The 14,076-nt window shown below is 44.5% G+C and overlaps 1 protein-coding gene across 1 annotated transcript in view; it reads right to left on the bottom strand.

Annotated features, from left to right (window-relative positions):
* Positions 1-2,959: 2,959 nt before the first annotated feature.
* ABCA1 (ATP binding cassette subfamily A member 1) overlaps positions 2,960-14,076 on the bottom strand; it is a 112,332-nt gene continuing 101,215 nt past the window's right edge. The window contains exons 41-50 of the mRNA XM_084899342.1: positions 13,697-13,826; positions 13,338-13,458; positions 12,490-12,552; positions 11,743-11,849; positions 10,650-10,791; positions 10,137-10,271; positions 8,715-8,818; positions 8,051-8,143; positions 6,947-7,190; positions 2,960-6,373 (exon numbers count right to left, since the gene is read on the bottom strand). Coding sequence (XP_084755468.1) covers positions 6,233-6,373; positions 6,947-7,190; positions 8,051-8,143; positions 8,715-8,818; positions 10,137-10,271; positions 10,650-10,791; positions 11,743-11,849; positions 12,490-12,552; positions 13,338-13,458; positions 13,697-13,826 — 1,280 coding nt within the window. The 3' untranslated portion in view covers positions 2,960-6,232. The remainder of the gene's footprint in view (positions 6,374-6,946; positions 7,191-8,050; positions 8,144-8,714; positions 8,819-10,136; positions 10,272-10,649; positions 10,792-11,742; positions 11,850-12,489; positions 12,553-13,337; positions 13,459-13,696; positions 13,827-14,076) is intronic.

The following is a 14,076-nucleotide window of genomic DNA, read 5'->3' as shown; positions in this document are numbered from 1 at the left end:
GGTTGGAGTGTCATCCTGTGAACCAGAAGATTGTGGGTTTGATTCCCCATCAGGGCACATACCTAGGTTGCAGGTTTTATCCCCACAACATCAGTGTTTCTTTCTCTCTCCCCCTTCCTCTTTAAAAATCAATAAAAACATATCCTTGGGTGAGGATAAAAAAAAAAAAAAGGAATCCAAATAAAAGCTTTATAATCCAGCTATTGTCATGTTTTCTGCTTTCCTTCAATGCAAGACTCTGCAGTGTTGTGTATGTTTCACCATTTTCCCTTCCCTATCTCTTATCTTCCCTGAGCCCAATCCAGGAAGGCTTACCTCCTTGTCAATCACTGAAACAACTCTCCTGAGGGTCACTGAGGACCTTTGTGTTACCAGATTCAATGATCTCTTGCTGCCTTTTGCTGGCTCACCTCCTCAGCTGTGTTGGAGACAAGTGACTCTGCCTTCCTCACTTGATTCTGAGCATCGATCTGTGGAATCATACTCATATTTCCCTCCTCCTCACTGGCCAGTCCTTCTCTTTCCTTTGTTGGCTTCTCTTCTAAATGTGATAGGGTCTCAGATCTCAAGATACTTGCTCAGTCAGTCCCAAGACTCAAATACCACACATGTGCTGACAGTTCATACATTTTTATCTTTTTTTCTTATCATTGCTTCTGAGCTCCAATCTGAAATACCAGCTGCCTTTTTAACACAACCACCTACCTCATTCAGGTCACAAAAAAAGTCACTTTGATAGCTCTCTTTCCCTCATCCCCTACTTGCAGCATGTCAGCTCCTGAATATTCCTCTTCTTCCCTGTGTCTTTTGCTTCCAGCCTCCATCATCCTCTTACTTAGCCTTCCTACTGTCCTTTCTCCCCATCCAGCCAGCATTCTTTCAGAACAGATGAGGTCCAACCACTACCTTGTTTAAAACTCTCCAGTGCCTCCTCACTGCACAGACGATAAAATCCAGGTACCTTGGCCTGGCCTGCGAGGTAAAGCTCTGAGCCCCCTCCCCCCCAACACACACACACACACACACTGCAGAGATGCTGAAGTCTCTCTCCTGCTCCCCAACTTGCCAAGCTTTTTCCCACCTGTCTCTCACATTAATTTTTCTCTCTGCTTCTCCCCCTCTATTCTACTCTCCAAAAAAAAAAAAAAAAAAAAAAAAAAATCAATGGAAAAAGTATCCTCAGGTGAAGAGTAACGACAACAACAAAAAATCAGAAAGGTGAGATGTTGCTTAGCTGCAGCTTGCTCATATATATATATATATAAAAGCCTAAGCGACCGTCCGACCATTAGACATATTTTCCTCCTCCTCATAGTCTGACCAGTAGCTATGATATGCTGTATTGTCCAAATTTTTCTTAGCCAACTCATAATTTATGATTTCATTTCCAATATATCTTAGAAATGTAAAACAATAGTGTTCTTTCTCCAGGAATGTTCTTCCTGCCCACCTTCAAATACTGGCGCCTCCTGCTCCTTTTAATCAGATCTGAGCATAAATGCCACTCCTCACATGGGGGGTGGGGCCATCTCTGTTTCCTCTCTATCGTTATCCCGTGACCATGTGTCATCCTTTTGGTACTGACCAGCTGTCTGAACTCATTCTATTTGTTTGTCCACACATCCATTGTCAATGTGAACATATTTTCTGCACTGAAGTTTAAGTTCATTAGAGCAGGAATTCTGTCTTTGACACTGGATCCCAAACCTAGAAAAATATCTGGCACACAGTAGAGATCCATCAGTATTTGTTGAATTATCGTAGAATGATGCCATATTGATCGGGATAATTTTAAGTGATACCCAGCTTCACCAAGAAGAACCCTCTGCCGGTTACTAGCCATATCACTTGGGACAAGTTCCTAATCATCTGAGCCACAACTTACTCGTATATCAAATGGTGCCATTTATGTGATAGGACAAGTACCAATTGAGGATTAAATGAGGTGCCTGACAACGCAATAAACACTTGGAAAAAGGTAGCTAATTTTCTGTTATACTTTTTTCCATATTTAATGTATTCATTAGTTTTCCAAAGCCTCCAGATTTTTTTTTTTTTTTTAATCTGTAAATGTTGATACTGGCTTTTCTCTGGATAAGAGAATGTTTTGGTCAAAACTCATGGGTAACATTTTCATCTAAATTAACTCTTCATTTCTCAGTAGTTTGTTCCTTTCCCTCCATCAGTTGCATAGAAGTTGCAGTAATGTGACCTCCGGGGGTTGGGGGGAGAGACAAAAGGGGGATGCTGATGCTGAGCAGTCCACCAGAGTTCACATCCATGCCTTGGGCAGGGGACTGTTCAGAAGAGTCACCAATAGAGCCACAACTCCACTGCGCTGCCTGCCAGGGGGTGTCGGACAGGCCTTCTTCCAGGACCAAAATAAGCAGACATTGTTTCTGAGACTTGAATTGCTCATGACCTGTAAAAACTAGTCCACTCGGCTCATCACAGCACCACACGGTCTTGGGTGCAGACGGCACCGCTCCTTTGACAGGAGAAAGGGTCTCTGACATTAGTCTCAGTCTCCCTTCTCGGCCCACATCCTCCTTCCCCTGTGCACTCGTCCTTTCACCAGCCCAGCACCTTCCAGTACACTTGCCACAGGGTGTCCCTGCATTTTGGCCGAGCAAACAAAAGAGCACCGAAGGCTGCCTTGTGAAGAAATGAGGTTTTGTGAAATAGGCTTAGACTCACAGGGTTTGCAGAGATCACCGCTTCATCATCACGAAGCAGAACACATTTACCAGAAGACTTTATGAACTTAATCTCAGTGATTTTTTTTTTTTAGCTGAATCGTGAAAGTGCAAAACACCGTTTTTCAGACTTTCTGAGAAGTCCCCTCAGTTCTCTTTTGTGATGACTAGAACATGGAGCCTTTTCTAGAATTTCTACTTTGGATCCAAATTGCTTTAACAGCAGGTGGTGCTCCAAATGCACAGAAATAAATGTGTATAGATCAACAGAACCATCACAGCTTTATTTCTTCGTGACTCATTACAACACAGAAATATGCTTTTAATACTTCATATAAAGTTATAGACAATACAAATGTTTTTTTCTTTTTTCCCCCTTTTAATGAAAATGATTTAACTTAGAAATCTATTGTGAAACTTTTGTCTAGTTTTGCAATTCTCAGATATTCCAGTGCAAAAATAGATCCCATTACAGACAACATAAAGTGCTTGGAATGAAGGGCCAATGGTAAAGAAAAAGCACAAAAACATAGCTTCATCCTAGGATATAGGAAGAATAGAATACCTAATCCTATGTAAATAGAAACATTCTATAAAAGGGATGCAACGATTTTAAAGAGAGTTAGAGCACAACTCTATATAGTACTGTATTATTACTAGTAAGTAGTAACAAGGGTACAAATTAATATTTCAATGTCAAAGTGGTTCAATATTATATGACACATGGCTCTTTGGAAATATTTTTTTCCAGATATATACAACCACACAAAGAAAACATAGACAGATCCCTTTAGTCAACAGTTACTATTCAGTGGATGAATGATGTGCAACACTTAATAGCCACAATGCATTGCTTTCAGTACAGCTAGTGAAATACAGTAGTTTGAGGTTTGGTTGTTTGTTTCTAACAATGAACTGAGCTGGGCATTCAGGTATAGAGGGCTCTGCTACTATCTTCTTCTTTTGTATTTCTCATGTTCACAGTTGTTCATAAGGTTTCCAAGATGTCCAAAAGAAGCAAAAGCAGACATCTTTGAACACTTGAAAATTTTCTGAAACTCACATAGTTACAGTTCCACAGGGCATATATAGAGATTTTACTCGAGTAAGAACTGGTAAAAAATTTTTTACTATATAATTAGGTTTAGGTAGGAAAATTCAAAAGGTTTCCATTTGGATAGCCTAAGAGGTAACAGTATGAATGAAATGGATGGTAACTGTAGGTTGTTACTAGCTTCAGAGGATATCTTTTCAAATCTATACTGAAACATCGTCCTTTTTTTTCTTTCTTCAAAATGGTTCAGTGCCTTTTGATGTTTTTTAAATATAGCCTTGAAGTCAGAGTCATTAAAGCCAAGTTGGTTATGGATTTGACATAGTAGGAAATTCAAACATGATTCTACTAAAATGGGAAAACAGAAGTTTGATTCTGAAAAATATTACACAAGGAGAAACTAAGTTATTCTGAGTTTTACATCATTATAGTTAGCATAGAATACATTGGATGATCTCTAGTATTTGGAAATACGCCTTCATTACTTGTTTATCATTTTAGAAAACAATATTGGCAATAATTTCTGAAAATCGTGTTCTTTTCCAATCAATAAGTTATGTGAAAACATTCTGTAAATTTTAAAAGGAAAAATATAAATTAAAAATAGTTCTTCGAGTTAAGAAACTTTAGAAAAAAGTGACAGTGAAAGACCAATTGAACTTCACCAGACAGTGGTTCCCTCCTATTTTTGTTGTCTCAAGACAGATGACATTAAGCAGTGGTTAAATAATATTTTTTTAAGTATTTACTGCCTAAAAAAAAATAAATAAATAAGACTGGTTGGAAAAGTCTAAAATATACTTCATGTGGGGGCATATTTGCTGCTTTTATTTTTTTCATGATAGGTTAGTGATGGAAGAGATGAAAAATTTGAGATTGTATAAATGAGGTCTCTAAGGTCTTCAAAGCCAATGCTTTGAAGAAGATACTCAATGTCATAAGCACAAATTGTCTTGTTCAACAACTTTGAAAACTTGCTGTGTTCTCCGGAAAAAAACTGATTATTCAAGTCTTGTGACCCTCGTGGCACTTAAACACTCTTGGCTTTTGCATTGTTGCTATTTTCAGAAAGTGGGCTGCCCCATTGCCTTTCATCGGGCTCCCACGACCACAGCAGAACCACCTGCATGTATTTGTAAACCACTCAGCTGAATAACATGGCACAGGGGATCTGAGACTTGGGTTTCCCCCCATCCCATCTACCAAGCCATCCTTACTCATTCGGCTGTAACACAGGCTCCCAAAAAAAAAAAAAAAAAACACCTTGATTAACGAGCTGAGATTATTTAAAATGATAGTAAAAAACTTAAATGTAACGTCATGAGATCTTGACCCTCATACTGTTGTTTTCTGGTCACGAAGCACCAGTCAGGTGGTCGCCACAGGCCATATTCTAAGGTTTCAAAAGTCACGGATAGAACTTAAAATTCCAAGTAATGTTAAAAGCACGAGGACTTTTGTCAAAATACAACTCCACATTTTCATTCTCTGGGAAAAGCCAGAAATACTACTACATTTTTGTTGAGCAAGATCTTGAGATGCAGTGTACCGTGCTGGCAGACAATCGGGACGAGTGGACACGGGCCTGCCCGGGTTCAAACGCACCATCGGCACCATCTCCTCCATCCCTCACCCTGGCCCCACCAGCTTACCTCCCCGACGGATGGGGTGCTGGTTCTCACCAGGACCTAAGTACATTTAAGGAGTCCCAGTAAGATGACCCTGGAGACCCATGGCTCCAAGCGAGGGACCATGTAACAATGAAGCCACTTGTCCGGAGCCACCCACAATTTGCATGTTACCATCAACCAGAGCCGCTCATCAACGAGGGCATCGGAGCAGGACTTTCCCCCACACATGGCACCTTTTTTGTCACCTGACATTTGATGATGTGGATAAGACTCCGAGTAGCGCAGCTGTCGCCGCCCTGGTGCTTCGGGCTTTCCGAGCACCACTTGGCACCAGCAATGCCGGCGCACTCACTGCCCTCCGTGGAGGTGGCACTGGGAAACCAGTCTCCTGGCATGGCACGGTGGGATGAGCGAGGGTGTGCATGCATGCCTTCTGATGGGAGCAAATAATCACTGGCCATGATGACTTGACGGATTGTTGTTGCAACCCCAGTGAGAATACAAAGGAACAAAACAAACAAACAAACAAACAAAAAAAACTAACCAGTATGATTTCAAACCCATATGTCCTCTGGGTTCCATACTAGAGGTTCACATAGACATAAAGTAATACACTAAATTCAAGTCTTTTTCCCTCGAGAGCCATAGGAGACATCGGCTACAAAGGCACTGCCCCTGGCACGGAATTCTGTGTGGATTGCATTGAACTGCATTGCATTGAAGAGGATCAGTACAGTATCCAGTTGCTTCTTCCCGCGGAAGCGTCCGGCTCTTTCGGCTGGGCTCCTCGCCCGGCGCAAAGGAAGGACAGCCCCTCCTCTCTCTCAGCCGCCCTGCAGGAGCAGGAGTCCTCACACGTAGCTTTCTTTCACTTTCTCATCCTTCAGGAAAGACGTGAGGACCGCAACGTTCACTACTGTCTGGTTTTTGTGTAACGACAGGTCCTTCAAGGGATCGTCGTCACTTTGGTCCTTGGCAAAGTTTACAAATACCTGTCAAGAGGAAAGATGGACCTTTATACTTGCTCTCTCTTTATTTTAGTTGCATTTTCCCCTGCAGGGATAGCAGGGCAGGTAGGAGAACACTCGACTGCATGAACACAGTAACTAGACAACGGCTTGAAAAAGCATGAACCCTTCAAACATTAAAAACCCACCATACTGACCCCCCACCTCACCAACTGCTCAATCATCTATTTGCTTTTGGCTTACACAGGCATGATGGAAGGGAAGAGAGACAAACAGGAACATTTACTGAATACCTACTAAGTGCCAAGATCTGTTTGCTGTTACTTAAATGGGATAAGGCACCCATAGCAGGTACTCAATAAATGGAAGTTATTAAGATGATGATGACAAGCTATTCTCCTAACTACCCTATGCAGTAGACAGCATCATCGCCCTCTTCAGATTCAGAGAGGTTTGGTAGAAAACGCAGCTAGCAGTAGAAGCTGAGGAATTCAAGCTCGTCTAGTCTGCATTGCTCTAGGGCCCAAAATGGGGTGAGGAAGGGAGCAGGTGTCCTCTCCCTAGAAAATAAAACCGTTGTTGATCTTCCACGCTTACTTGGTCAAGTGTTGTCTGTGAGACAGAGTAGTCTTCTATGTGGAGGCGCTTCTTGCTCTGGGAGAGGATGCTGAAGATCCTGGCCAGGGACGACAGCGAGGACGGGAGCTGGTACTGCAGCATGTTCCGGTGCTTCTCCTTCAGGACGCTGCCCGGGAAGGCCAGGCCGAAGAACTCCTGGACAGGCTTCAGGTCCGGGTTGGACCCTGCTATCCGGACCACTATCGTATACCCATCTCCGAACCTGAGAGCAGAAAAGCGAAGTCCACATGGAGGATCCGAGGAAAACTTAGCAAACGGATAATTAAAACGAGAGGTCCCTGACAGGCCCAGAGTAAGAGCCAGAGAGAAGGAACTAGTTGGTCACCATTTACTGAGGACCTGCTCTAGGTGGGGTGTCATGCTGAGGGCCTTAGACACATGGCCTCACGTCACCCTCACCTGGACCTTGGAAACCTGACAGGTGAGACGCTGATGCCTGGGGGGTAGCCGCTATCCCACACGGAGCTCAAAGTGGTAGGACCGGGCCATGGGCCCACATCTGTTTTTGACTCCAACTCTCTGCTCTAACCAGACTGGCATGTAGACATGTCTCCCTTTCAATGTCTCCCTTTCATCTACGATAACGAAGCTGGAAAGAAGGGGGTGGGGGGCTATCCCTTAGACTCTCGGAGAGCTTCCGTAACTTGCCCACAGCACACAACCAGGGAAGGTGAAGACAGGGTGTGAGTGCATCTCCGTTCGGCTTCAAAGCTCTCATTCTTCCCACCACACCATGTTGCTCAACTTGTTTCCCTTTTACTTTAGAGCACATGTGTCAAACACACGGCCCGCGGGCCAAATCCAGCCCGCCAGGCCTTGCAATGTGGCCAGCACTGCGCTGTTATCACTGCACTCCGCTGTCAGTTTATGACATTGTCAGTTTATGACTGTTCAGTAAACCATTCGGCCCGCGATTTAGGCTGGATTTTAGATTTTGGCCCCTTCTCTGATTGAGTTCGACACCCCTACTTTAGAGCCACCATTTCAAACACTCCCACACAAAAATAAATAAATGCAAGCTTTCTCTGCAAGGCGCTGCCCCAGAGAAATGATCTTTTTTACCTGTTTTTCAGATGCTGGACGCTCCCGAGGCACCTGAACTTGCCATTGACCATAATTGCCATCCTCGTGCAAAGAGCTTCACATTCTTCCATGCTGTGGGAAAACAGAACGGGGTTTCAGCTTCCGGTGATGTGCCTCAAACCCATTCGAACATCCCCAGGACATCTGGCATTTCCAGAAATGTTCCCACCCTCCTGATGCATAACGACGTCCTGTTACACACACGGACCGATGTAGGGAGAACCCTGTGCGCGGCAGTGCTCTGTTTAATTGTGGAAACGCTAGAATCAACCCAAATGTCCACAAAACACAGTGCCATTAAATCGGACTACTCTCCAGCTATAGGAAATGACTTGGAATAATGTTCATGATACACGGTTGAATGCGCAAGAGCAGTATGACACTAAGCTTGCATTTTTGTTTATGAATCAACCACACAGGCACACACGCTCGTGTACATAGGTTTGTGTAAGGAAACAGCAAAGGTACATTATTGCCCCATGATAGTAACAGTTTTCTACAAATGATGCCATGCCATTCTGATGATCACTGTTTTTGTCTTTGCCTGTCTGTGTTTTCTAAGTTTTACACGGTGATCATTTGTATCAATTGGGATTTTTAAAATCACACAATGGAGAAGCCAGGCCAGGCCTTCGCTACAGACCTGTGAGAGGTGAGCACTACCGATCTCCCCTCCTTGATGATGCTCAGGGCACAGTTCCACAGGAATCGCCGGGCCTTGGGGTCCATGCCTGTGGTGGGTTCGTCCTGTAATTAGAATAAAATAAATCCTGTTATTTGCTGACAAATAAACATCGAGGACAGATTTGGTGTTAGATGCAGAAGCATCTCTGAAATAGCCTAAATGTTAACTCAACCATTCCAGTTACTTATGGATGGGCCCAAGAACCAGGCCTGACATACCAGAATCAGGTCGTTTTTATAAATGTCTCCCTGAGGCAGGAAGCTCCATCTAAATTTAAGATTGTTTTTTTAGAGGAAGAGAGGGAGAGAGAAACGTGGATATGAGAGTGGAAACCTCAATATGCTGCCTGCTGCACGCGTCTCACAGGGGATCCCGCTGCAACCTGGGCATGCGCCCTGAGCAGGCATCATGCTGTGCAACCTTTTGGTGCACAGGACAGTGCACCACCAACTGAGCAACACTGGCCAGGGCTCCGCTTAAATTGTTATGAAATTAAATTTTTCCAAATAAACAGAAATGGGAGGAAAGAGCCATTTGGTTTCCATCACTTTTCAGGAAAGGGCCATTTAGTTTCCAATATCTTTTCATGGCTGACAAATATATACTAAAAATCCTTTTTGTCTGAAATCTCTACTGAAGTCAGTATGAGGTTTTGGTAAATAAAATTCCTTCTCTCCTCTTTTTCTTCTAGCTCACTCCAGCTCACCCTGTGCTATGGTACTTGCTAGTCACTGAGAAACAGATTTCAGGTTCAAATGCCTGGATAACATGAAAGCCTCAAACCCAGGCCTCTTCCTGCAATAACCTCAATGCTCTTCTCCGCAGAAGATAAAGGGTCCAGGGCCACTGTCCCGTCTAGTCTCCTGTTTCCCATGTATCTGCAGGTAGGGAACGAAGGCTTAGGTGCTAGTCATGGGCACAAGCGTACTTTATAGGAACTGTGCCCACACTCTCCATTCTCAGGGGATGCACACATAGTTGGTAAAATAAAATAAAAATAAAAATAAAATAATAAAATAAATAAATAAACAAATAAAATAAAACAAAATAAATTAAATTAAAATTAAAATGTTCCAGCGAAAAGTCAAATCACACAGGCAGCTCCAACCACACTTGTCAGGGCTCTCGGTGCCAGAGAAACAGACCCTAGAGCCTCTCTCTTGGGGAGCATCGGAGGGTCTGGCAGAGCCACCCGGGGTGTGTCAGGAGAGGAACAAGGGGGGGCCCCCTCTGCTTCCCTGAGGCCGCTCTGCTGTTCCTCGTCAGGGGAGGGGAGCTTGTCATTGGCAAGCCGGACAGGCAACATCCCTGGACTTGAGGGAGTTTGGAAAAGTGATACTTCCATTCGGGTCAGAACAGTTTTCACTGAGTCACACTCACCAGAAACACCACAGGAGGCCCGCCGATCAGAGCCATGGCGGTGGAGAGCTTACGCTTGTTGCCGCCACTGTAGTTGCCAGCATACTTCTCTCCGTACTTCAGCAGGCCCAGTTTCCGAATCGCCCACTCACCGACCTGGAGCAATAAAAAGATCCTTAACTCCTGTCTGGTTGGGTAACTTTACCATGTTTGCTCCCATTGCACTAAGACCAGATTCTGTCATCATGACCTGGCAAGGGCCACAGAGCCTAAAACCAGGAGAAAGGCACTTCCCTCCGTGCCCTCCAGCATGGGTCTGCCCACAGCTCCCCACCCCCCCATTCCCACCTTCACCCTCCCACCCCGGCACCACAGACTCTCACCCTGGAAGCAGGGGCAGAGAGCCAGCACTCCCCGCCACTGTGTCCAGGAAGAAAGACAGCATGAAGCCGAGGGTCATGGGTGAGTCGAACCCACACGGTATATTGCCAGGATGCCAGCTGAGGCAGGCTAGCTTGCTCTTGCCCACGGTACCTTGCCAACTTCCTTCTCTGGGACTCCCCTCAAGAGGGCAAAGAACTCCACGTGCTCTCTCCCAGTCATCAGCTCCGTGATGGCATCGAACTGCGGGCAGTAGCCCATGTTTTGATGTACTTCGTGGATGTCTGTCAAGATACTGCAAAGGAAGACAAAACTGGTCAGGTTTGGGGCATTTGGAGATACACTGGTCAGACGATCCTGCCTAATGTTCCTACAGAGTACGCTTGTGTGTGGCAAACATCCCAGTGAGCACACCTGCTGTAGGAACAGCCTTTCTGCCCCCAGGATGCCAGCCCCTCCTGGCAGTCAGGGTTCCTGCCTCCATCCCGCCCAGTCCTTGCACCTGGCTCCCCCAACAATCTGTAAGCTCGGTCCCATTTTAGAATTCCTGAATCCATTCCAACCACAGTGCTGAGTGTATCACCAATAACCTAGTCACATGAACTTCCATCCCAGACTCGACTCTGTGGTCTAGTCCTCTGTACCAAGTGCCTTGTTTCTCCAAAGTCTCCTTCATTCAGAACCAGAGGAGGCCCAGCAACTCTGGGTGTGATCTCCCTCTGCATTCTGCTGCCCATACGTGACGCAGCCACAGCATGTTCCAACCCGTTCAGTATCCCACCAAGGCACCCTCCTGGTTTGTAAGGCGACGGGAAAAGATACACCTGCAGACACCATCTGACATTTATTGGAGAGTCGGTGGGGAGGCACTATAAAGCCAGGATCGGGTTAAGAATCCGTGACATGGGAGAAGCTGTGTCTACATCCGACCCTTGAGCGTGCCCTTTCGGCAGCATCCATTCCTCTCCGCACGTCTAATTAGGGCTCCCAGATCCACCCTTTTTCAGAACTATGACTGAGGTGCCCAAGGACACTCCCTGGCGCTCACAGCTACAGTGTCCAGGCCAGCTCTTCCAACCAGGGATTAGGCATGATTCTGCGTTTCTTCTTTACACTTGACTGTATTCCACCATGTTTATAAGCTCTATCTATATAGTACTGTTTTGGTCATAAAAACACACACAGGACGTATTTAAATAAGTAATAAAAGTCTTCGTAGCAAAACACAGACTCGTTCTTTCCTCACCTATTTTTGTTAAGGAAAGCGTCTCCTCTGGTAACAGTGCTGTCTCCGGTTAACATCTTGAAAGTTGACGTCTTCCCAGCCCCATTAACTCCCAGGAGCCCGAAGCACTGAAAAAGATTAGGTAAACTGTATAAGAAATTATGGAAACTCTGAATCTAAGTGACCATTACAAAATACGGTTGCCTCAGCTTAGCTTTTACATAGCCTGACCCCACCATTCTCAAATATCAATGAAGAGTCAAATATTTTCTTTGTCTTAGGAAATCACATGGTAACTTAAACAGGTATTTTATAATGGGATCATTTTACTAGTAAGTGTGGGCGTATTATGTAATATTATCTGAGTCCTTAAGTTGAGGCCAAAGTTACTGAGTGAAAAACAGTAATGAAAGCCAACTAGTCAAATTTCACTAATCTGGCTAAAGGGCATACAAGAACACAAACATGAATGAAACAAAGAAAATATAATTTCAAGAAACCTATTTAAATTTCATCATGATCTTGAACAGATCACAAAATCACATGTTGGGTGTGCGTGTTTTTCTTACACTGCCTGAGATTAGCCAAAATCAGTCTCTTTTGGCATGTGGGGTCGTCATTCCCTCTATGACTGACTGCTTCACAGAGACACAAAGTGATAAGGAGCCTTTAGAAGCCACTCTGATCCCCTACAAAAATTAGCATTGGATTGGGTAGAGGCTGTCTGAATCACCAGGGACAAATACAACGTAGAGAAAGAGTCTGTACCTCTCCAGGAGGAATGCCAACACAAATCCTGTCCACAGCAGGCTTCCTCTTCCTTCTGTACACCTGCAAACACAATGCAAAAGGTCGTGAGCCACAGTGACACACAGCGATCCCAGGCAGCTATGGAAGAGGGAACGGCACATCACAGGATAAACTCAATGACTGACGAGACCAAGTCCCATATAAGGTGTGCTAAGAGCCTTGGCCTTTGGTCTGTCTCTGTGGCAACTGGCTTCTGAATCACTCTAAAGCTCAAAATACGAGTGAATTCCTTTTTATTTTCAATCTAATATTTTACAAAACATATTGGTCATTACTGTCTACATAATACTTCATTTACTTAATATACAAAGAAATTATATATATGTATATTTAAATTAAATTTTACAGGATAAAATATATGTAATCCCAACATTGCAAATATTATACATAATACAAAAAAAGTGGACTTTGGGGACTCTACCACCTAGAGAGGGAGAAACAGACCTTCCCTCCTGAGCAATGGAGATAGAACAGCTTTGTGGACCATGAAACTCAAATCAGCCATCCAGTCGCCCTAGTTATCTTTGACTAGGTATACAACATTAGTATGTATTAATAATTAATACACAAATAAGCATGAAAAATAAATATACTCAAGAATGAGAATGCACATTCCAAAGGTATTCTCTAATGCAGAAGTCCCCATGGTGTGTTTTAAATAAAGTTAAGTTGACAGAAGCTGGGTAAAGGTGCGCATTTTGAGAGGCAGGCTCCTTTTACTAAGCACGTCACCAAGAAGCTAGTTTCCCACATTAAAGCAGAAACAGTTACAGGCAAGCTGTCACTGCCTGTATTCACTGCCTCACCTTAGTCAGCTCCTTGATTTCCAAGATGTCATTCTGGCCTCCACCGTCAAGAATCCTCTGCCTTTCCCGCCTGACGTCTTCGTCCTCGTCATTCAGAGGAGGAAGCTTTGCATTCACAGGCCTTAGGGGGGGAAAGTTAAGAAAAGTCAACCTTTCCATGATTTTTCAAGAGCAAGACCATGCCTAAAGCAGTCCTATATGATCTACTGTCCAGTTCCCAGGACTGGCAGTGCTGGGGCCTGGGGGTGTCCACTTGAGGAACACAGTTTGATCATCTGCTCTGAATTCAATTCGATCTAAATGCCATTGACAAGTATTTCCTCAAACGGGGGCTCCAAGAGTTCTGAGGAAAAGCTCACCTGGGCCGGATGAAGAATCTGTACTGGATCAGAACAGTGATGAGGAAGAACACCGCACCCTCCACGGCCATGGCGAAGAGGTTTCGTCCCACCAAGTCCCACGAGAGTGGCGAGACGAAGCGGTTCTCTCCTGGCAGACACAATGCAGGGATCCAGTCAGAATGGGAGCACCAGAGACCACGGCCCTTCCTCAAGTTCACCCCTCTTCCTGGAACACCCCTTTTCATGGTATCCCCCATGACAAGGAGAAAATACATGAGGGAGTGACCACTGTCCAAGCCTGACTTAGGGGAAGTTTGGGGGAAACATACTGCAATTCAGTACCGATCAGAGTTTCAGAGCAAAACGTGTATTAGATCTGTAGTATCATCTAAGATATG

The sequence above is a fragment of the Pipistrellus hanaki genome, assembly GCF_964339955.1.
Source record: "Pipistrellus hanaki genome assembly, chromosome: 11".
NCBI classification, from domain to species: domain Eukaryota; kingdom Metazoa; phylum Chordata; class Mammalia; order Chiroptera; family Vespertilionidae; genus Pipistrellus; species Pipistrellus hanaki.
This window is presented reverse-complemented; position numbering and strand designations above follow the sequence as displayed.